The sequence below is a fragment of the Trichomycterus rosablanca genome, chromosome 13 (genome assembly GCF_030014385.1).
Source record: "Trichomycterus rosablanca isolate fTriRos1 chromosome 13, fTriRos1.hap1, whole genome shotgun sequence".
Lineage (NCBI taxonomy): Eukaryota > Metazoa > Chordata > Actinopteri > Siluriformes > Trichomycteridae > Trichomycterus > Trichomycterus rosablanca.
This window is the reverse complement of record NC_086000.1, coordinates 17,072,282-17,098,188: the sequence shown is the minus strand read 5'-3', so window position 1 is coordinate 17,098,188 and position 25,907 is coordinate 17,072,282. Positions and strand designations below refer to the sequence as shown.

At 39.0% G+C, this 25,907-nt stretch overlaps 1 protein-coding gene across 2 annotated transcripts in view; it reads right to left on the bottom strand.

The window, feature by feature from the left end:
- The window catches only part of jmjd1ca (jumonji domain containing 1Ca), a 70,152-nt gene that overhangs the window by 28,013 nt on the left and 16,232 nt on the right, over positions 1-25,907 (bottom strand). For both annotated transcript variants that reach the window (XR_010014234.1, XM_063006816.1), the window contains exon 3: positions 10,097-10,210. Coding sequence is in view for 1 of the 2 variants with exons in the window: in XM_063006816.1 (XP_062862886.1) it covers positions 10,097-10,210 (114 nt within the window). In the remaining variant the exon portion in view is untranslated. The remainder of the gene's footprint in view (positions 1-10,096; positions 10,211-25,907) is intronic.

Sequence of the window (25,907 nt, the reverse complement as noted above, 5' to 3'; positions counted from 1 at the left end):
AACCCTAACTTATTCATTATGGTATCAAGATCTGATTATTATGAGAAGCAAAAAGCCCAGCAGATGTGAGAATGTGTGTGTGTGTGTGTATGTGTGTGAATATTTAAATTACTTTAATAAGCTCTGTGCATTTATGTGAGGGAAGCCATCTTTGATTACTAATCTGACCTTGTATATGAAACTTACGCTTATGTGAGGGACTGAGATGGAGTAGGTTGTGTCAGAGACAGAATTATAGAGAAAGAGGAGAGGGAGGTGTAGGTGTGTGTGTGTGTGTGTGTGTGTGTGTATATATATTACTCATCTGTGCTTCAGTTCTCAGGACTAAGGGAGGACATGATTTATTCATTTACCCGCAGGCAGGTTTTGATCTCTTTCTTTCTCTCTCTCTCTCTTTCTCTCTCTCTCTTACACACATACACACACACACACCCTCCTTTCCCTTACTCGCTCTCACTTACACGTGCACACACACATACACACACACCCTCCTTTCCTTTATTCGCTCTCACTTACACGTACACTCACACACACACACACATACAGAGCTCTGCTTCATTGGCTTTTAGGAGGGGAGGGAGAGGTTGAGGGGGAGAACAGAGGAGAAATGAGAAGATAGATAATAAGGATGGGGATGCAGGGAAGGATGAGTGGCGAATGGAGCTAACGATGATTGTCAGGTTAATTACTGGTAACGTGTTGCACTGCTGTTTCATTTGATTGATGAAAAAGCTTACCTTAAGCTAAAATATTGCACTTGGTTGTAAATAGATATGACATTTGAAAACACATACATACAGATATCTAAACACTAAAGCTGAGCAAAATAATGATATCTCAATATTGCAATAAATTACCATCATGATACACTTTATACACAAGTATGTGGAAGAGTGTTTACATGCACAGAAATAATCTGATTACTGGGGGTTGGCCAATAATCAGTGCTCTGATATCAGTAGCTTATCACACATGAGAAATGGAATCGTGGTCGGTAAATTAACCAGTGGATCCTTTTATCAAGTAGGTCTAATTGAGTCTGGAACTACACAGCAGTTTAGGCTCTATATTGGTGCATCTTTAATTTTTACGGCAATACAAACAATTCATGAAAGCAGCTATCTTTTGTCAGAATAATTACCCATAATTAAGGCCTTAGCTAATGCACAGCCATGAAAATCGCGTCACGGTTAACTTGCAATATGAGGCGGTCCTAGCAATCCTACAGCAATCGCTTAGTCAATATGTCCAAGATGTCGAAGTGTATAGCAGCTAAAACACTTCATGGCCCAACCAATTCTTTAAAGGCAGCGGGGAGCTCGGTGTCAAAATACGGACAAGTATTTTCATATTTGAGACAACATGAAGCCTTGCAGCGTTGCTGGATGTTCTAGGTTTACATTCAGCCATTAGGGGAGGCTGTGCTGTGTGTTGTAGCTTCTACTCATTCTATCATTTGATTTAAGAGTGTTATTTAATGACTGGCATGAAATGTGGCACTTTTCTTTAAAAATCTGTGAAATCTGTGAGGAGGTCCGTGAAATTAAGCACATTTTTCTGTGAATTTAGTAGGGCCCTATTTATAATACACCCTTGAGTACTTAATAAGAAACACCTGTTTTGAATGTACATTTAATGTACAATTTATAAACTACACCTACTGTCCATCTGTTGCTCTATACACTTTTATTAATGCAATGGAACCCCTACAGAAGCCCCACTGACCAAATATTTGGGTGGTGGAGCATTCTTGGTGCTGCAAAGACCATCACGTGCAGCAGTGTTAATGTAATTTTTAAATACCTTAGTGTCTACACTGGAAGGAAAACGGTGCTTTATCCAAAAATATATAGCAAACAGTGTCATGTGATCAATGTCATATACTTTATTAAATCTAAACAGACCATGGCCTTAATACAGAACAGAAAAACAGAACAAGAACACTGCACTGGTTGTCTTTTTTCACTTAATTTTAGCTCATAGTCAAGTGTATATAGTGTGATGGTTTTCATTTTCAATGAACCATCTGGCTCCCCCACTGTCTACTACAATTCAAACACCACACACTGTTCTGTCTAGGCTACTCAATTTTTAATAATTTGTGTACAGATGCTTCTGTTACTGAAACTCCCAGGCAACCATCAAAGCAATCTCTGTGCCTCAGAGGCTGTAAATACGTTCTGGCACAATCAGGTTCAGACTGGCTGATTCTCACTGTTGAAATGATCATTTGCTTGTGGAGCTTGGCAAGCGTTTTAAAAGAGTGTGGCTACAACGAACATCAAACTGCTGCGGCTCAAACACTAGAATATTTCAGCTGAATGCTCAGTGACTGATTAAATGGAGGAAAAAACGAACTGCAGTTCTGCTGAAATGTAAGAAATGCAGTCTCTGCAAAACTTTCAGAGATTGATGCTGATTGATTGTGTATTCTAAGGCAAAATTAAAGACACAGGGTGTTTTTTTTTTTTTTAGCAAATAACCAACATGTTTTTTGATATACCTGTGTAATGTGCTTTACTGTGATATTGTCAGTGTATTAGCCACACTTATAACGAGTTAATTACTGTAGCCCAAGTTTTTATTTACAATTTGCCAGCCACCTTACACACCTTTCATCACAGGACATGTACCACTAGTTAAAATCAAGGGTCCTATGAGGGCTCTTCTCCACTCATGGACAGGCCAAAAGGTTTGCTTGTTTGTTTGTTTGATTCGTAATTCCAAATCAGCTGCTATGGCTATTATCTTGGCTAAATAAAAGGATCTGTCTTTAAAAAGTCAAAGTGGAGGTTGATATGTTTCTTTATAGTAATTCATGAAAAGACTATATGGATTAGGGTGTTGTTTGAGTAACTGTAATGGTGTAGAGTTTAAATGATTTTTTTTACATATCTGATTTGGCGTTTGAATTCCTATTGCTTCTAAGAATTTAAGCTTTTTTTTTGCGGGGGAGGAGGGGTTACTGGGACTGAGGTGAAGGCTTTTGTGTAGTTGTTTTTATTGTAACATTTTGTTCTGGTGTCTTTTGAGATACGTAGATAACAATCTATGCCTAGCAACTGCATATCAACGAAAAGCACTTGTAGTGATGAATGAAAATGAAGATTATGCCATCCTACTACTGCTGGCATCCAGGGTTCAAATCCCTGGCGATGCTACTGGCCGATCGGCCGGTCAGACACACTGTGCTACCAGTTTATTAGCAAATCTGTAATTAAACATGCCTATGGTGTTAATATTTCATCCTGTCTGTTTTTCTCCACCAAATGATAAACACATCAGCAGCAAGTGGGAGAGACCAAGGCGATAAAAAAAAAATTATCCAAAAAATTGAAAATAATATGACCTCACTCTTCCCCACTGTCAAACCATCACCACGGCAACAAAGCAAAAAAGAGACAGAGCACTGATCCAACTATTGCATCAGGAAAATATGAGAAAGTGAGAAAAGGAGAGAGGATGACAGAGAGAAGAAGTGAGTGACAGAGTGAAAAAAGAACAGAGAAAGTGGAAGAGACAGACAGAGGAGAATGTGTGTGTGTGTGTGTGTGTGTGTGTGTGTGTAAAACAAAAATAAGTTTGCTCTGTGTCTTATGCATACACACACATACACAAAATGATAAATGAACAAGATCAAGAACATAATGGTGCTTGTATAAATAAATGGAACTATTTAAATATGATAAGAGCTGGAGGAGAATGAAAATGGCAATAAAAAAAGACATGTACGTGAGGGAAGAGAGAGTGTCTGATTAACAAAGACAACATGGTAAAAAGTGAGAGGCATGAGGTAATGGTGAACGAAAGAGGACACAGAGAGGAGAGAAAGAGGGAAGGCTGGAGGGAGTGTATAAAGATATGGACGGTGCTTATAAAAAATCAATAAAGACGTCTGAAAAGTTTGTATTTCGGTTGCCTGCCCCACCACACAACTTTAAACACAGAATCAACTCTCTAGGTGTGTGTGTGTGTGTGTGTGTGTGTGTGTATCCTGCTACAGGCTGGCTGACTCACACTGCTTTCTGCTTTCTCACCACAGTCTCAAAAGGGAAAGTGTTCCACAGAGCCTAATGGAAACCACTCCTCACTCTGAATACTATTTCCAACACTGCACCCATTCCACACACACACACACACACACACACTTTTACTTGCACTTACGCCCACACAAACATTAATAACTTCCATTTGCTTTACAATAATTGTTTAATGTGTGGTACAGTGTCACATAAATAAGTGTCTGTTCTGCACGGCTCCACAGACCTAGGGTACTCTGGTTTCCTCCCATCTCCTAAAACATGCTGAAAGGTTGAGACACTCCTATAAACTGCTAGTGTTGGTGATGCATTGCTCCAAAAACCCTGGGTCAATCCCCATTTCCAGTTAACAGTGCTATCTGTGTTTGGCAGACTAAATAATCTTTACATGCAAGCAAGTGTAAATGTGCTTGTATGTGGCGTGAGATGAGTTTCTGACTTGCTCACAGTTCCTGTGGGATGGGCTGAATTTTAATGTACGGCGACTGGCTATTCAGGAGGGGTGTTTCAAAACAAATCTAATATTAGCAGTGAATGTCTCTACTGAATTCCAGCTTTCCCCAGTTTGTCTGAGGAATTTGGGCATTTGCAATGCAGATCAGCTGGGTTGGTTTAAAGCACGATGGCATTAAAGCCGTGGAAATTGATTCTCTAGAGAAGGGGTTTTCAACCTGTGGGGCGCGCCCCCCCCGGTCATAAAGTACTTGTCTGGGGGAAGGGGGGCACGAGTGCCTGACCGGGGGGCGTGGCATTACGAGATTTTTTTACTTCTAAAACTAAAGCAATTCATTTTTCACCCACGGGAGACAGATTTCATTACTCTAACTGACCACGCTCACACGCACGTTTAATGTTATTCAGTTCCGTCTGAAAAAAACCTTCAAAATAGGGCTCACAGCGAAGATAACCGGTGTCAAAAGCAACGACTGCTGTTATAGGACGTGTTTGTGTCTTTAAGAGAGACGCTCTGTTCACAGTATCGATTATAAGTGACTCGGGAGTCAATTCATTTTAAGCGCAGCGCAAGTTTCTTTTCTCAGTTATCTCTCCGTGTTTACTGTTATAATGAATGTTGCGGTTGTAAATAAACACCAACTACTACAGAACATTTTGTGTGACTCGCTTACCTTAAAATTATGAGTATTACCACAGAGTCAGAGTCGTTCTGCCTGTGGAGCTAAACGTTTTCAGTCAGAGCAGATGATCCCGAACTAACCAACTTAGTAATTGATGAACTTTTGTCTATGCTCTGTGAAGTAACGTTTTCTGCTCTCATCTACATCAAAAAGCAAGAACCGCTTATGATTTACCAAAGTGAACCACGAATTTATATAATGTGCTGATAGAATCGGCTCAGATGGGGTCGGACTGTATTATCTTTTTAAAATAATATTTTCAATCAGCAAAATTATATAATGTGCACAACATTAATTACGTTCTTTTAGCTTGTCAGAAGCTTTCTCAATGATTTCTGTGCGGTGGTTGACGAAGGGGAGGGGGGGGGGGGGCGCAAGTTGGGGGAGGGGGGGCGCAAGTTCACGGTTGGCACACGAAGGGGGGCGCATGTCCAAAAAGGTTGAAAACCCCTGCTCTAGAGCAATAAACCAAACTAGTCTTAGTGGACAAGCAGGGTTCGATGGGTACCAGGAAACCAATACCTGTTCAATATGCAATATGTATAAAAGTAATAATGATCTGAAGCTGTTAGTGTTAGCAATTCTGTTTGCTTTATATGTAATTAAATTCTAAAGAGTTTGAGGCAATGGTTTGAGAAAGATTCCTTTCTGCTTTTGTGTGAGGTGTACACAAAATAAAGTTCATTAAAGTGTTTTGCTAAATTTGATGTGGAAGGATTTGAATGGACTGTACATAACCCTGAGCTCAACCACATCCAAATGTCGACTGTGTGCCATACAGATTATTAGCCCCCCACCCCTTCAAAAATGCTCTTGTTGCTGCATAAAAACAAATCCCTGCACACATCTTTCAATATCGAGTATAACGTCTAATCAGGAATGGAATGGAGGCTGTTACAGCAGTAAATGAGTTTTCAGCTGTTTATAAAGGTCATGGTTTTGGAATGATGTGTACACTTGGATGTGATGTGAGTGTTTTATACTGTTGGCCAATTCGAATATAATTTCCATTACACTAGAAAGTCCCTACTTGCGTGCTTGTTTTTAGCTTTCTGAAAACAGCTGTTCAACCATTGTGTAGTCTTAACAATCTGTATACTCCCCCTATCCTAAGGGTCAAAAATGACCTACCTTTACTAACTCTACCTTAAGGAAATTTTAAACCCCAAATCTATTTTACATAACATATTTTCACAAATGTTGTGAATATATTGGGTCACTAAAGGAAAAGGAAAAAATTTCAGGTTGAAATGAGATTGAGGGGATCTTATCTGCTGATAATGATACTAGTGGGTCACTGTCAACAGTGCTTAACCTTTTTCTAACACACACACTTAGCAAGTGTAAGGTTAATACACAGCTTGGAGACAAACTCCTATTTCTATTTCTCCTGCTGCTCTGTCTGTACCTCCTACGCAGTAGTGTAAGAGTTATTATAATATCCACCAATCCAAATGGATTTTAGTTTTTTTTAAGGTTATCAAGTATCTAAAAATCTGGAATTTGATAATATGATAAATCATTTCATATCATATCTGGCCAGCCGATAACACCACCGGGATTCAAAAACAAATCTTTGCAGGCATGGGCTGAAAAATTAGACCGCTGTGCTAACCGAGCTCTATTCTATTTTTTAATTAAGCAATATTAATCCTTTGTAATACAGTCATTAAGGCGTGTTGCTAAGCACCACAGGTAATTAGAGAAATTAATTGAAAATAAAAAAAATATTTTTGTTCTATTAGATCGCAAACTTTGTCAAACTTCTTAAACAGTATGAATAATCTTACTCATAATAGCTAAACACAATTGTTGAAAACGCCCACATTTATCGGTAAAACTAACTAACCACTTTATCATAGTCAAAGTTGTGGTAGGTCTGGTACCATCAAAAAAACCCTGAGCACAAGACATGAATACACCCTGGACAGGTGCCAGTTCTTAAAGAAAATGAATGAAGGGAATCCCATGCTGACACAAGAAGAACAAAGTGTCAATGTGCTTAAATATAATATATTTTAATATTATAGATTTCTTAAAATGCTTATGACTCTCTAAGCCTGACACTGTTCTAAATCACTCACACATTATGCTCACAACTACAGTGGTCAGTAGAATAACTTGATAATGTGGTACAGGAGTAAGAAGGAGTGAAGAAAAGAAGAAAACAGTGAAAAAGACAGAGGAGGTTATAGGCAAATTGTTACGGCTCATCTAGACTTACATCACGTCATGTGTGCAAATCTTGTACCTACATACACACCCAGGATCGCTTACCCACTTTTTCACATTAAGAACATTAAATTCTCTCTCTCTTTCTTACTATCTTGTTTATTTTCTACTCAAAGCTTGCTTCCTGCCCCCTCACCACTTTTTCCTTTTCTTTATTACACACACACACACAGAGAGAGAGAGAGAGAGAGAGAGAGAGAGAGAGAGAGAGAGAGAGAGAGAGAGAGAGAGAGAGATGAAAGAACGAGGTTATGTCTTTTATCATCCTTCACAGACAGGGAGTGATGAAATCAGGCTGTGTGTGTTCTGTTTCTGCACAATCAAAGTAACTCTATAATCCACAACTCATTAACTATTCTAAACACTGCACATGAACAGATTGTACTCTACAGCTATATTATCTCAGGCTTAATTAAAAATATATATTCTAAAAATATAAAGCACGCTAGCTCACCAGAGTTGGGGTTTCGAATACATCGTATCGAATCTCAGCTCTGTCTTTCCGACTGGGCTGGGCGGCTGCATGAACAACGATTGGCTATTGTTCAGGGTTAGAGGGTAAGAAAGTCGGATCATAGGTCCTCATAACTGGAGCGACTGCGGCCCCTGATGCTGACTGATGACGCCTGCACAGGGCTGAGGAATAATGTTGATGGGGTGTGGCCCTCCGTACACAGCGCTCGTCAAGTGTATGAACTCGACTCGTGCAGGTGAAAAATGCACTATCTGTACTGACTGTGCGTACCGGAGGGGGCGCATGTCAATTGAGAGGTGTCCTCAGTCAGCGGTGAAGGGTCGAATCAGTATAGAGGACGCAATCAGGGTAATTGGACACGACTAGACTGAGGGATCCAAATTGGGGGAAAAAAGGGGAAAAATATATATATAAATATTCTAAAAATATTTCTAAAATATGCATGTCTGGGAGCCATTTAGTTGGTTTGGTATTTTAGAACATCTTACCCCTCCCTATTATAATCAGAGTGGGAAGAAATCACAGTTTTAGCACTTTAAGCCACACTGCACTGGATTTGATTATTTTTACATGCTGGCAACAGAGAATGCCTTTGACAAAATAAATGCGTGAGAGATTTGTTTACGCTTTGTTCCTGTTTTGAGTACTCCAGTGCCATTTTAAATATACTCCTTTATCTAAGGTTGGCCAGGTTGGTCCATTAGGTTTGTCTATGCTACTTCAAAAATGTGGTCAGGATTCGTGCCTTGTCCAGGTTATTCCTGCCTTGTGCCCAGTGTTTCCTGGTGAAACCAGACCCGTCACGACCCTGACTAGGATAAAGCGGTTGATAAAATTTAATTAAAAAAATCAATATAGTATTGTACAGGTTTTACAGAACAGTTCTCTTATTTCTCTAGTTAACATCTTTTCAGTTAAAATATGTTCAAATGTGAGGTGACAGCAAGCTTTCTTTTATAAAGGTATTGCCCTAAGCACAATATAAGGTTCATGAAAAGCAGAGCCACACTGACCATGCAGACAGTTTGAGTCTGTGTTTTGCTGCAATGATGTATGTTCTTAATATCGCAAATAAGGTGGAAATATCTGGAAAAACAATAACACAGAATTTGAACGAAGCATGTGTTTCCTACAACTGTGAAAACAGCTGAAAAAACAAAAAGCCTGGCTGGCTTGTTTATATTCCTCCTTCTGGTCACGTTATAATTACATTCTTGAAGGTCGCACCATAATCTGTACTGCTTACAGCTGAGAACATGGTAGACACTTGCTAAATGATATGGTTGTAAGAGAAGATACAGTTTGTTGAAGTAGTTATTTCATCTACAATAGTACAATTTTTATCCTGTAGAGTCCAAAATTCCTCCTTGTGAACCCTTTGCACAAACATGCTTTATTATTTTTTTTTTTTTTGCGTTTGAGGAGGGTATGTTTGCCTGCTCCACACCGCTTCTGACACGTATGCAGTTTCTTAACCCTTTCTTTTTCGCCCGTGCCTCGGTCATGAGCCCCACCAACTTAGCCTCCGGTCTTTTCCCACCCAGCAGACTTGGTGGCCAATTTTGTCTGCTGCAGGCACAATTGTGACTGTGGGAGGAAACCGGAGCTACCGGAGGAAACCCATGCAGATGTGGGGAGAACATGCAAACTCCACACAGAAAGGACCCGGACCGTTCCACCTGGGAACCCAGGACCTTCTTGCTGTAAGGTGACAGTGCTACCCACCAAGCCACCGTGCCGCCCCACCATATCGTGTATGGATAGCCACACTAGGCTCCATGTGACCCCCCCCAACACACAAACACACACACACAAATGCAGGTGGCAGGACCAGTTTTAGAGATTGCATATTGCAGCAGAAAAAAACCCTGTCCCACCCACCCTCCCTCCCTCCCTCCCTCAAACACTCCTAATTGTGTTAGTGTGGATGGTTGGTGGCTCTACTGAGATGCAAACTCACATCAATCGTTCTATCACTACTGAACTACAGCTGGGTATAACCACTGCAACCAAAGAAATAAAACAACTTGGTAATGGAAGTTGGGATCAAGTGTTGTATTTCAATCTGCATCTGTCATGTTTTGAGTCTGACAAACTCGCCAGCCTGTCTAAGACAGGCCATAATAATCCATCACCCTCACTTAAATAGACACACACACACACACTCACACACACAAACCTGAATATAAAGTAATACAAGCTCTCACACAGACCTCGCATGGACGAAGCTTTTCTCTGTCTGTGTAAAACTCCAGCTGTCTGTCCGACAGGAACTCCACTACTGCCACTTCATTCACATAATTCTGGCCAGTCAGGGGTCGGAAAACCTGAAAAAGACAAACACAGCAACCAACCTTCATTAGTGCAGGCCAAAGGTATTCCCTCACACCCTTATTAAGCTATGTCTTAATGGGTAACAAAGTGTGCAGAGCAATATATGGGCTTCAGTCAGTAGATGTATACCATCAAAGTGCACTTCTGTGGAAAGTGTAGCTCATAAAAAAAGACAGTAAATGTATAAATATGGTAGATGTACAAGGTACCCAATAATGTGGTTGGTGAGTGAAGTTTCTAAACAAAATTCATTGACAACCCCCCTTTTAATCATTAGGTAAAATGTCATAGCAATAACAGGTTTATTGGAGAGATAGAGATGTAAAAATAAATACATTTAAAACATTAAATGGTAAAACACACTAGCTCTCCACTCCTGAAATCTCGAGCCCTTGACTTTGAATCTCAGCTTATGTTTGGCTATGTCTGAGGACAGGCGTGCCAAAGGAATTGCTTACTGCGGCTGCGATTGCAGCCTCTGATGGCTGGTCAATGGCGCTTGAACAGAGACAGGGATTCATGGAGATTAGTGCATGATTCTCCATATGCGACACTGAGAGACAACCTTAAAGAGACAGTGTAGAGAGTGAGATACTAAAAGTCATTTTAATTGTATATTGCTTTGTAACTGTTGGATGATTTGCGAATGACCTATGCTTGATCATAAACTACAAGATCGTTATAAATGCTCCAAATCATTTTTGTATTACCTCTTTATGTATTTACACCCTTTTCTGGAATGCATCAAACGCCACAGACATGCAGTTCAGCAATGTTACCAAAATAAGTACTTTGGTGTGATCTTAGCTGCCATGTGACCTACAAGTTGTGTTTGCATCTCAAACACATGGCATATTCTTTGGTAACACATTTTCATTTCTTTTATCTTCTCTATTATCACTAAATTGTCTGTCTGTCTGTCTGTCTGTCAATTTTCGCTGGAACTCTTATTATTAACGTAGTTAATAAATAGTATTATATGAGCAAGTTTGTGTTCTTACTTAAATACTTGTCTGAAATGCTGGAAAGCAGACTATGATCTTAAATAGATAGATTCACCATGTCACATGAGGGAATATTTGAGGTTAGAGATAGGATGAAACTCATGGAAGATCCTTTTTGAACATGAAGGTGACTTCTTCACCAGCACTGAATATGAGGACTGAGTCCCGATCACAAGCTACACATGCTATGCAGCAAGTAATGATCAAAACTTACTGAAGAAACAGTTAGACATACAGTTTTGATACTGTGTTAAGCAATTTAGAACACAGCACGTTGTTCCAACCTATTTCTGATTTTTAAATACTTGAATACTTGCTACGCCACATTAAATCATAGCCCAGGGGCCACATTCACACTGCTTTAATCGTTTTACATTAAAAAAAACATTTTATGTAAAGATAAAGGTTTTTAGTGCAGTGATAGCACAGTGGTTAAGGTACTGGACTAGTAATCAAAAGGTTGCCAGTTCAAGCCTCACCACCACCGAGATGCTACTGTTGGGCCCCTGAGCAAACCCCTAAATTGCTTAAAACTGTCATAATTGTAAGTCGCTTTGGATAAAAGCGTCTGCTTAATGCCGAAAATGTAAATGGGGTAAATCTCAAATTTAATGTGTCCGGGAAAACTCATAGTAACATCTTGTTTCAGACTATTATTAATCAAATGCACAAATAATAATCAAAATGAATTGTAATATAAATAAAGATTCTCATAAATGCTTTATCTTGCACATTTTGTCGTAGTATTGTAATATACAGTATTTCATAATCTTGTGGTATTATGTGAGTGTATTTGAGGACAGCACTGGCAATCTCATGAGAGCTCACACTCATACAACCATTGATTAAATCTGTGTCTGTATACACACATCCTATTTATAGCACTAGGACAGTAAAGTCAAACTTTCCATAGTGCATTGTGTGTGTGTGTGTGTGTGTGTGTGTGTGTGTGTGTGTGTGTGTGTGTGTTCTTTTACACAGCAGAGTATCGAACACTCTAAAATACTCTGAAGTGAAACCTGCTTCAAGCTATTTTAGAACACACACATACACAGATGTGGAGGCAGAAAGAGGAGACAAACAGCTGCAGCTCAGCCACTTATTCCTAGAATTAGATCACACACACAAACCAATCTTACCAGTACTTCCTGTTTTCTGAAATAAGCAGCAATGAGGATACATCAAAGAATGTACACTTTATTTTATTACATTAATTATTACATTAATATTATTTATATTGCCACATAAATAAGGACTAATATCTTTAAACCTTTCTGCAGAGCTTGATTTAGCTTTAAATGAAGTCTTTATCAGTTGCAATGATGCAACAAACTCAAAGAGAGTAGAAGGATATTTTGTTAATACAGCCATGTTACAACTATGTAGACCCTACTAAATATTGCTCATTTTTTACCTACTGCTACTCTATATGACCTAAAGTTGGGTTACAACAGGATTAAACCACTGGGATTTAATAACCACTCTTAACCACCTAAGATAAAAGTGTTCTATATGTGTTGTAATCATGGTAAAAAAAAAAACTAAGGAGCTGTCACAAATGCTGAGAGAGAAGATGATCCCATTGCACCAACAGGACAATGAGTATATGAAGATTTCCAAGACCTTGAACATTCATAAAGTTATCACTGGCAGTACTGTCTAGCAGTTCCAAACTCGTGGCACAGCAGCAAACCTGTCTGACTGTGGGAGAAGGTGCAAAACTTTGTTCAGAGGCCTCAGCAATCCTGTCAGGACAGCAAAAAAACCCGCTGCGTTACTGCAAAAGACTTAAAAAAGATGACCTGATGAAGGCTGGGACGAATATGTCAGTGGCAACCATAAGAAGATCACGGAACAACTTCATGGCTTGGTTAAGGAATTAGTACTGCGATATCCTGACATGACCTTCTTAGTTCCCAGATTAAAATCCCATAGAAAATCTTTGGTGGGATTTAAAGACAGCAGTTGCAGCATCAAACCTCGATTTGCACAAAATGAATGGGTGAAGATTGCAAAAGAGAGGTGTCAGAGGCTGGTTAGCACTAATCAAAATCCCTTATTAGAGATTATTAAGGCAAAATGATGTTCCACCAAGCGCTGAGACTGGGGGTTGAATAATAGTGCACATGGACATTCGTCAGGAGAACTAGATATTTTTCATTTTAATTCTAAATGATGTCAACTTGTGTTATTAGAAGTGCTTGTACGTATTAATAAATACTCTTTCTCTGTTTACCGAGTCTTCTTGTATATTCTTGTATAATTCTACACACATTACCATAATCCCTTTTATGGTATGGGAGGTTAAAAAAGTGATAACTAAAACCTCATTTCCAACCCCACATGTGCTTTATACACATGATATTATTTGGACCTTTGGATATATCAAATCTCCTCTCTCTCTCTCTCTCTCTCTCTCTCTCTCTCACACACACACACACACACACAGCAATTTCCTTATTCTTTCTCTTTTCTTCCTTTGCTTCCCCTCTCTACACACAATCTCAGTCACACACCTGCTAAAGCATGGCCCTACACCCACACTTCTGGCAGAGAGCAAAGTGTTACCATGGTTTTGTGTGTGTGTGTGTTTGTGTGAGTGTGGGGAGGTTGTTTGAACATCATTAGGCCCTTTAAAAGCTGCTTGAAAAGATCACTACCAGTTTTCAGAAACCCAGTGTGTGTTTGAAGGTGAGAATGCACAAGAACATGCCTCTCTGTGTGTGTGTTGGTAATTAAATGTAAAAGATAAAAAGCAAAGCCTAAACAGCTGTAGTAAAACTAATTTCATGGGTCTAGTGGTATCTGATGTTCACACACACACACACACACACACACACACACACACACACACACACACACACACACACACACACACACACACACACACACACACGTAGAGAGAGAAAGATTTTTCATGACAGCCAAACATCTGTGCTTTTTCATTCTGTTTCTGTATGTGTGTGGTTTATAGTTGTTACTAATATGGTTACCTGGTGGACTTCCCCCACACATGATTCATAGGTATACAACAACTAAATGGTGCCTGCTTTAAACTGGATAATTATCCTGCACAAGTTACCAATTCATACATACTTGTCTCTAAATAAAAGTGAGCTTTTACATAGTTTTTTTTCAGCTTGGTCAGGGTCCTAGTGGGTCCGGTTTACCTGGAATCACTTGCTGTAATACAGTAACCAATTCATCAAGGGGTCTCAGCCAATCCCCTGTATTTTCCTTTTATTTCATGTTTTACCACAGTGGCTATGGTAACAGGCTGTTTTTCTTTTTTTTTTTTTTTTTTACAAAAAGCTGTTAAATAATTATGTTTGATTGGTCAGAAGGAGTTAAACCCCCATAGTAAATGAGAAGGTTTCAGTTCTCTAAGTTTATTTTGTTCTCTAAGTCTATTTAGATCATTAAGAGAAAAGTAAAGGGAAGTAAAATCAACTCTCTCTCTATGCATGTGTGTGTTTGTGTAACAGAGAGAGAGAGAGAGAGAGAGAGAGAGAGAGAGAGAGAGAGAGAGAGGAAAGAGAGAGAGAGAGAGAGAGAGAGAGAGAGAGAGAGAGGGAAAGAGAGAGAGTGTATGTGTGTGTGTCTTAGAACCTTCTTTGTTTTGGCTCAGCAAGTGCCTGACACACATCCAAGAGCTAAACAGTGCATCTGTGTGTGTGTGTGTGTGTGTGTGTGTGTGTGTGTGTGTGTGTGTGTGTGTGTGTGTGTAATTTTGAGTAGAAGAATTAAAGAATAAAAAAAACAGATGCTGGCTTTCAAAGTAAAGAGATTTGAGAAAGAAAGATAAAAAATGAATGTGTGTAAGTATGTGTATGTGGGTGGGTGGGGGATAAATTTATGTCCAGCTGAGTGAGTAATAGCACATTTCACAGAAACTGCACTCTCATACACATGACTGACACACACATACACACACATTTCCCGCTTCAGCAGACACACACTTGCACACACACACACACACACACACACACACACTGCCTGGCTCGCTGCTGTGGATCTGGGTCAAGTTAGTCTCCCTGGATACGGATCATGCACACACACAAATGGGTCCAATCATGCACATACACAAACACAGTCACACACACACAAACACAGTCACACACACAAAAAAATTAATTAACAACACCAGTGATGGCGCCACACGCCTGGCCTAATGATGTTGCTAATGGCAACTTGGATATATATCCAAGGGGAGTGCTCCTGCCCTGAGAACCTGACTTCACTTACTACTACTACTACTACTGCTACTGCTACTACTGTATGTTTTTGTGTGTCTGTGTGATCAATTTCTCAGCAGTAGTGTAAGTTTTATGTGAGTGTGAATGACTGTATGTAAGTAAGAGACAGTGGTAGACCTAAAAATCAAATCATCAAATGAGAACAGCATGAATGGACTCTACTTCTGTGTGTCTCTGTTGATTGGCTTTATATTTCACTAACATACAAACACACACACACACACACACACACACACACACACACACAAATAAAGTCACTTCCTGCTTGAGTCACTAGCCGATTAATCATTTGGCAAAACCAAACCAGTTTAAGTGTGTGTGTGTGTGTGTGTGTGTGTGTGTGTGTGTGTAAGAGAGAGAGACAGGGAAGAAAGGTAAACACAAAGAGAAACAAACACACATACTTTTATTTTTCCTATTTTCTGTTAAAAAGAATATAAGAATTCAGCCATTATCAAAGTCACTCATGCCTGATCATATATGCTGCATATACAGTACGTAACTAACATCAGCCCAAAATGAATATATTACTGACCAAGACATGCACAATTGTTATAAAATAGACATTGCTGGACACAACTTTGGGTCATTGACTTATTTGTAGCTGTTCCTTTCTGTGTGGAGTCTGCATGTTCTCCCTGTGTCTGCGTGGGTTTCCTCCGGGAGCGCCGGTTTACTCCCAAAGTCCAAAGACATGCAAGTGAGGTGAAGTGAGGAAATACAAAATTGTCCATGTCAAAATGTCAAAATTTGACATTGAACTTGTGAACTGATGAATCTTGTGTAACGAGTAACTACCGTTTCAGTCATGAATGTAACCAAAGTGTGTAAAAAATTCTAATAAAATAAATAAATATTTGATTAATTTGATGAATAGATTTTGGTGAATGTGCTCTTATTAATATGTCTGTGTATATTTTTGACCCAGCATTTTGTAATATTTGTGTTATTTACTCAAGCAATCAAATTAAGCAAAATATACAGTACTTCTCCACCTAACAGCGTTCAAGATTCATTTACATTTACATTTTTGGCATTTAGCAGATGCTTTTATCCAAAGCGACTTACAGTACTGTGACAGTATATTGTCTAAGCAATTAAGGGTTAAGGGTCTTGCTCAAGAGCCCAACAGTGGCAACCTGGCAGTGGTAGGGCTTGAACCAGCAACCTTTCGATTACTAGTCCAGTACCTTAACCACTAGGCTACAACGGCCCTTTCATGATTCCATCAACAATAGTAAAAAATGCAAGTGTAGATATGAAATGTTATTCTGCCATGCCCATTAATAGCAGTTAGACGATGAAACTAAAGTGTATAGGCAATTAAGCATGGACAACACTCAACTTAAACTCAAACTCAAAAGAAGCTTTATTGGCATGACAAAAAAGGACATTTGTATTGCCAAAGCTCAGTTACAGAGAAAAAATAAAAAATTGCAAAAATATAAAATAGAATAAAATATTAATAATAACAGTGCAAATAATAACAATAAAAAAGGTGACATTTACAATAAAGAGGTAGTAATAAACGTTTGTTGTGTGCGTGCGTGTCCACTACAAGCTGTTCGCTTAATCACTGGCCTTCCCTCACCTCTGCAAAATGAAATCAACATTTCATACAGCACCACCAACACAGAAAAATCTTCAATGCAAAAGGACAATCAGGTACGCAACAAATAAAAAGTAAAAGATACACTGTCGAGTCACATTATTATGACCACTTCCTACTTTCAACGGCTGTGGCAGTGTTATGGTCTGGGGAATGTTTTCGTAGCATTCTCTGGGCCCATGCCTCCATGTGATAGGCATTCTTCTCTGGGACGGATGGGATTTTCCAGCAACACAATGCAACATGTCACACGGCTAGAAACATTGGTTGGAAGAGCATGACCAAGACTTCCAAGTACTACACTGGCCCTCTAATCTTCCAGACTTGAACCCAATTAAGCATCTGTGGGACCTCGATCGTCGTGTTCGATCTATGGATCGTCCCCTATTCACCCTGCACATGGCTCCAGATACCTGTGACAACCTACCAGGACCTTATTGAGTCACTTCCAGCCCGTCTAGCTGCTTTCCATGCTGCACATGGCAGTTACACTGGATATTAGCCGGTGGTCATTATAACGTGACTTGACAGTGTATGTTAGTGTGATAAGTAGGCCAAGTAATTAAAATACAGTGTAAATTCTTAGGTTCTCCTCTGGGAGCTACACAATTGTTCGTGACGATGTCCGTGACAGTAAACTTGAACTGATGAATCATGTGTAACCTGTAACTACCTGTCCTGTCATGAATGTAACCAAAGTGTGTAAAACATGGCATTAAATAAATATCCTAAATAAATAAACAGATAAACTAATTTTTTAGAAGAAATCACTGCACAAATGGATGAAGACATCCCTCTTTACTACAGCAGAAATGAACAAGGAAGCCCTTAAAAAAGGCGTTTTTCAAATTTCCTTTCTTAATATGTGTTTAGATTAAATTCATCGTGTGTGTGTGTGTGTTTGTGTTTTGAGTGTTTGTGTGCGGGAAGGGCATGTTGTGTGGTTTGTGGGTATTTAAATCTGGGCAACAAGGTCATGTCTCAGCTGTGTAATGACATCATCTGTGCTAAGCAGAGTTGATCACACACGGCAAATAGCCACACGCACACACACATACGCACACACACTCTCACACACATTAAACTGACAGAATGAAATATAGCAGTGTAGTCTGCGAGAGAGAGTGAGAGTGGGGTAACCGACGCGTAGTATAATCAGATATGAAAACAAGCAAGCTGGATGAATAACTGTGTGTGTGTAGATGTTGATGACATGTGGTTAGACCATTACAGGCACATGGTGAGGAGTAGACTCTGAATCAGGGGGCTCACACACACACACACACACACACACACAGCAAGCTAAATAAAGTCATGAAGAAGCCTGTAAACGTTGACTGCAAACAAACCCAACACACATGTTGACATGCTCACTTGCACATTCGCACACGTGTACACACACACATAGTCACACAGCTGACAGATAAACTTGCAACACAGCTTCATTCATTACACTGTGGGTGTATGTTAGTGTAATAGCATGTGACAGAGCTGGCACGCATGATAACAGAAGTCTTACAACAAGTAACCATGGCCACTAAGGAGGAGAGAGACAGAGAAACCCTATACCCCAGAGGAAAGAAATTTCCTATCACACACACACACACACACACACACACAAGGTGTAATTGTGCAGGGTCACAGTGTAATGTAAGCTTGGGTTCATAAGTATGACTTTAAGAGTCCGAGGTAACCTGACACACACCTACAGCTGTGTGAGAACAAACACACGTACACGTACACACAAGCACACACACGCACACAAACGCCCACACACACAAGGTGTAATCGTGTAGGGTCACAGTGTAATGTAAGCTCTGGTACATAAGTATGACTATGAGTCCAAGGTAACCTGACACACACCTACAGCTGTGCAAGAACAAACACATGTATATGTACACACACACACTTTCATCCTACAGAGTTCTCTGAGGCAGTGCAGTGCAGCAGGAAGGTGAGAATGACGGAATGATAAATGAGAAAGCAAGGGAGAGAGCCTCCACTCTCTACGCTTTTTTTCTATTTAGCTCCTCACTCACCCTCTTCCATCTCTAGTTCTTTTTTCATCAGCCCTCCCTCATGTTTCCCCCTTCTTATCCTCATCTGCTCTTATCTGTCCTCCTTCTCACTCATCTTATGTTCGTATTCTCCTTCCTCTTCTTTCTCTATCCTTCTCCCCTCATCTTTCCCCCTCTATTTCCCTTATTTTAACCTATTGACTCTGTACATCTTTTACTCCTCTCCCAATCACCTTTACTATTCTTCCTCCCACTCATCTACACATCATCTTCCCATCCCTTTCTTTATATCTTTCAATCCCCTATTCTCTTTCCACCTCCCTTTCTTAATTCTCCTTTTATCTCTACTCCTCTTCTTGTTCCCTCTTTTATATAGAATACAACACATGTAGGGTGACAAGAGGGTTAAGGGCCTAACAGTGGCTGCATGACAGAGCTGGAATTCGAACTCTCAACCTTTTTATTGATAGCCCAAAGCTCTACCCACTAGGCTACCACTCTCCCCAAATATATTCTCTTTCCCATACTCCTTTCATCAATCCTCTTTTCCTTTACCCATTTTTTTCTCCTTTCATCTCTACTCCTCTCTCATTTAATAATTTCCGTCCTACTCTACACTGATCACAATTCCCATTTTCTATTAGCTTCTTTCGACCTTACTCCTTTTTTGCATTTCTCTATTTGCTCCGTCACTTCTCCTCCAGTCTCTCCTCTATATTTCTTTGATTTCTCTTCATATACTTTACACCACTGCTGTTTTCTTTTCTTTTCACTTCTTTGATCTTTTCTCCTTTAGGCCACTGCCTAGCCTCTTCACGACTTATTTTACACCACTCATTCTTTTATACTACTTTCATTTATCTTTTTAAATTCTACAACTTACTTTGGGTCTTATCCCCCTTGTTTTTTGTTTTTTTTAATTTCTTTTCCTCTCCTTTTATTTTGACATATTTTTATTCACTGCTCTCATTATCTGAACAGTTTTGTTTCTCCGCCTGTCATCAATGTTGCTGATCCATTTATCCCTTTCATCCTACCTGCTCGTTTTATTTACCTTTCCCTCGACAAAACCTCCACTCTCCATCACATTGCTGTAATATTTTCCCCATTAATCTCTTTCTTCTTTTCTCACCCTGATTTCATCTAAACAACCACCACCTCTCGGTTTTACTTCTCTCCACATCACTCTGTACCTCTCACTTATTCTCTGTTTCTCTATTCCACTTCTATCCACTTCCATCTCTATCATTTCTGTCCTTGTCACTCCACTTCACTCCACTTTCCTTCCTTCCCTCTTTACTCCTAATGTTTCTATCTTCACCCTTTTTGTTCCATTTCTCCTCTGTTCTCCTCCTTTCTCATTCTGCTCTGTCTTTTCTTAGTCCTTTACAGTTTTTATGCTCTCCTCTTTTCCTTAAATTTTTCTTTTCTCAGTCCTTCTAGTTGTTCTTATCCTCAGACCATCCTCAGTCCTTGTTTTCCTTTTCTCCTTTATTCTTTCTGCCTCCTCTTTCATCACCTTCCATCCTCTTTTTCCTTTCTCCATCTATCCTGATAAATAAGTGCAAGCTCAAATGATGTCATGGCTTTGGAATGTCCCGGAGGAAATGATAGAAGACTGTAGAGTCGATCCCATGGGCTTTCACACACACTCAATTACAACTCAAATGTGTGTGTGTACAAACACACTGACAGAAACACAGGCACCTTAAATCTGTCCTGCAGTACAGTAAAGATTAAGGTGCAATGGAAAAAAATTATAACCACAGAACAAACGTGTGCATGCAAGCACACACAAACACAAAATGTTTTATTAATTATCTTATGGAAACAAAATTGTGTGTTTAGCCTGTTTCTAAAAGCAGATGATATAAGCTTATTTAAATGAGTCCATATGAACAAATGTTTAAAGATAATAAAGCCCTATTAAACTGCTTACAGTACCCAGTGGCTGTTCTGAATGCTGAATGCTAAATTAAGTTATGTAAAGTAATTGCTAAGTGAGTGCGCTGGTAAAAAGACTAATGTAAGAACCAGACAGATAGAGAATGATACAGAATGGCAGCAACAAAGCAAATACACATATAAATGCCAATGGTCAAAAACAAGTACTATGCCAAGCAGTTGATATGTTTCTGCCAACATGTGTTTAATTTTAAATATTTCATCATCTCAAACCCTTTTACCAGGTAAACTCCACAGGCTGCCAACACTGATTCAACAATGTAGTATTTGGCTACATAACTGTCCCACTGTTAAGCTTCCAGTTTGTTTTAGCTGTTTATAGCAGTTGAACCAATGGTTGTTTTCTTTGCCTAAGTATTTTAAAGCTGTGATACCATGCCTCCAATAGGAAATAAGCAAGCTGAGTTAATGGATGTTTGGCAATCAGTATAAGATTCATGAAGCACCGGTTGGTCTATATCTATATTTCTTCTATAACTTATAACTTCTTTTTATAATGTACATATTATTATTATTTTTTTGTTTTTAATTTTCTATTTTTCCCACTTTTCCCCCCCATTCCTCAGCCCTGTGCAGGTGCCATTAGTCAGCCAGCAAGGGCAGCAGTTGCACCAGTTATGAGGACCCATGATCCAACTCTTTACCCCTAACCCCATGAACAACAGCCAATCGTTGTTCATGCAGCCGCCCAGCCCAGTCGGAAGGTGAGATTCGATACGATGTATTCGAAACCCCAACTCTGGTGTGCTAGCGTACTTTACCGCTGCACCACCTGAGCGGCTTATAATGTACATATTATTAACCCTCATCTAAATTTCGTTTGCTCACATTCTACCCAATAACAATAGCATTTTGGAATAACATTTAAAGTAAATACAGATGACGTATTTAATAATTTAATAATAATGTTTAATAATTTAAAGTGTTTTGATTAACCAGAATTAGTTACCTCATGGCATATGGACCTTCTTAAAACACACCCTTTTAAAAGTATTTGTGTGTCTTGGAGGAAAAATAAAGAATGCAGAAGCACATGTTCTTCCCAAACAGGTTTTACATAAAAAATTCAAAATAGTTTTTGCAATAGAAAACATTAATTTATTGAAGGCTTGATATGTGTTTGAGTGTGCTGTCCAGGATGGGCGGGGTGTCAGGGAAAGGCTGGTTGGGTGTGTTTTTCTACTGAGCTATTTATACTCCTTCTTTCTGTCCTAAATGATGTCTGACATTTAAAAGCAACATTTTATTCCTTTAAAATACACCAACATACACAAATGGCAGTGTAATAATAGTGTCAGTCACACAGTGACATTCCTCGCGCCAGTGTTTCACACTGCACTGTTGCCTTTTTGTTTTTCACACACACACCCACACCACTGCAAATCCCCCAAGTCGCCCAAGAAAGAACCCAACACATTATGCATGTGAGTGTGTGTGTGTGTGTGTGTGTGGATAATTGTGATAGAACACTGCTGCTGACTCAGAGATATTCCACAGCTCAGAGTCACCAGCATACTTTTTATTTGCCACTAAACATTAGTCTCTGTGTGTATGTGTGTGTGTGTGAGAGAGAGAGAAAGAGAGAGAGAGAGAGAGAGAGAGAGAGAGAGAGAGAGAGAGAGAGAGAGAGAGAGAGAGATTTATAGAGAGAGAAACTACAGAACCTTTGAATGAGACATAAAAGAAAACAGAAAAAAGAAAAACTGTAAGCATTAAAAGTGAGAGGTGGAGGAATGTGTGTGTGTGTGTGTGTGTGTGTGTGTGTGTTTTGGCAGTGTAAAACAAATGAGAACTGAGGGATCAGTAGTTGCTGTAAAAAATCAGATACAGAACATTCCTCTCCCTCACACTTTCCAATGTCTGTGTACCTTTCTCTTTGCCTGAAATGGTACTTTAACAATAGTACTGGTATAATAGTATATTATCAGTAATACTTAATAATAATAATAATAAATAATGATCTGTTTAATTACCTACTAAAATTCACACATTTATCCCTGGATTACCAGAAATACCGTACATATTTTACCAAACGTTCTACCTCGCTTAACCAGGTTTTATTCCTGTGTCAATTCCTAAAAGTTCTTCCTCTTTTTAAACAGTTTTGATCTTATTATAACAACTTCTTGTTTTTAAATGTAAATCTGATGATGTTTATTAAAACATGCAACTTTATTGTCCTTTTTAATCTCGCTCAGTAATTTCCTGGATGATACTTTTACTGTAGTTAGTAATTGTAGCACAGTTCTTTTACTAGAGTACTGGTTTTGGCTGCTTCATTCACCTCTGCAAATTGCATATGCAATGCAATTAAATTTTCTACAACAAGCAAACAAGCACCAGAATCAGTTCAGATTTTCAGATATTTTAATAACCATGTCCATTTCTACTTTAATGCTGTCATTTTGTTTAAATATAGCCCTCTTTTTAAATTCCCCATGTCTTTTTCTTCTTTAGGGTCCCCATATTCTTTGTCCATGGACCTCTAATTTTCTTTACTGCTCTTTGTATCTTCCTCTATAATTTTCTCTCATCTTTATATTCTGGTCACTTTCTGCTCTATCTTCTATCTTTATCTTTATGTTCTTTCTTCCTCTTTAGTATCTTCTTCTGCATCTGCACTGACAGCAGAAAACAGCACTAAACTGAGAATCCAGCCTCTCTCTCTCTCTCTCTCTCTCTCTCTCTCTCTCTCTCTCTCACCCACACAATCACCTTTAGTCTAAAAAAAACACACACATACACACACTTTTCCTTTTATGAAGGTGTGAAACAAAAAGCAGAATGTCAAGTAAACACACACACATACAACAAAAAATGTAGGGCTACTCACCTATCTCTACAGTCTACTGACCAAACAGAGGCCAGTTGCCACAGTTACCCTATTTACCAAAGTACATGTCCCTAGCAAGTGTATTCAGGACTAGGGCGTCAGTGTGGTAAAAAAAGCAAATTATTTAAAAATGACCCAACACATCTTACAGGCCATTCACCAACAACCAAAGTAAACTACACTGAGGAAGATTTAAAATATAAAACAGAAAACACTGTACAATTGTTTTTTTCTTTTTTCAGCAAAGTATGTCTTAACAAGTTTTGAAATAGCTCATTATTACATCCATTAAGTCCAAGGTCTGGTCTTTCAAATTACCTTTCAAATTCATGTTATTTCTGTTTTTTATATGTAAACCCATTGGCCACTTTATTAAGTTCGCTATACGCTTTTTTTAAACATACATAGTGATAGTCATGCCTGTGGAATAAAAAATGGAAAGTACAACATCTGTAGAAGAGGACAAGTTGTATATGATAAACTAATTTAGCTTTACGCTTTTCTTTAATTTAATTTAGATATAGAATTATAATTAAATTATTCCAGCAAAAAGATTCACTATTGGGCTGAGTTCCCCAGTGGGCATAACTAATGGTTACCCAATGTAACGTATGGCTAACTTATCATAACAAATGGTTATAGTGTAGCCATGGTAATGCACAGCTATTTGATATGGTTACATAAATATGCCCAAATCCCAAATTTAAAACACTGGCAGAATACAGCTACAAAAATAATGCCTCTTTAGAGCCAGAGTTTAAAAGAAAAAGCAGGTGAAGCCAAGAGTTCAAGCTGCTTTCACTTAGACTCTTCACATTCACAATACCAAAGAATGCCTATCTCTACACACTCACACCAGAACAACACACTACAATGTAATTACTGTTATTATGTCAGTGCAATTGCAGTGATGAGAGTAGTCCAGCACTCAAACATCATCTGACAAATTGGGTATAGTCACAAAGTGTAGAGTGCAACAGCTGGGCTACATTCAGTAAAGGTTCACCCTTATGCTGGGTTCGGCTTATAAATAGGGCCCTACTAAATTTATGGGGAAATGTGCTTAATTTCACTGACCTGACTTTTAACAAATCGCAGATTTCACAGATTTTTAAAGAAAAGTGCCACATTTTACAGCAGGCATTAAATAACTCTCCGTGTTTTGACACACCATCCTCGGCGTCCACATGGTCGGTTGGGAGTTTTCCAAACTCAGTTAACCGAGAAGTGTTTTTAGCTGCTTTAGACTTCAGCATCTTTATCTAACCAATTGTTAATGTAATCGAGAGTCTTTACAGTTTTTAGAGAAAGAAACTATACATAGACAAACTATCGGGAGCACAATACTTTACCGGATTGCTCTTTGAGGCGCAGCACAGACTACAGGGAGATGATCATGTGTGTAGAGAAGCACACTTTCCATTGATAATAGAATCCCAAAAGGGTCAAAGTGCACTCAATATGTAAACACATACATCAAACATTATCCGCACACCACAGAAAAGTCTGCTACACTAACTTAATTGTCGTATGATTGCTAGGACCGCCTCATATTGCACATTGTGCCTCATATTTCATACGCTATGAGAAAATGTTAAATCGCTAAACACAAACCTTAAATTTGAATTTGAATTTCACGAAAAACTGCATATTACATGGAAAACGACTCATTTCACGGTCTGTGACACGATTTTCACGGCCGTGAATTAGGTAGGGCCTTAATATAAATAATCACTAAATGCACAAACAACATACTGTAGGTTTACCTAGTGCTCAGTGATTGTAATTACATGTAATTACCTGTACTAAACAATAAGGTTCAGGGTAAGAGTTTGTGTCTGAAAGACTAGTAGCTCTGACATTGTAACCATAACCACAATCTTCTTTTTCTTTTTGCAACCGTAGAACTGGTCTTGCAGTCCAAACATCTAGCTCATATATGTTACTTGTCATTACTGAATGTGGCTATGAACCCCCACCTTTACTTTTAAGTAACCAAGCACGG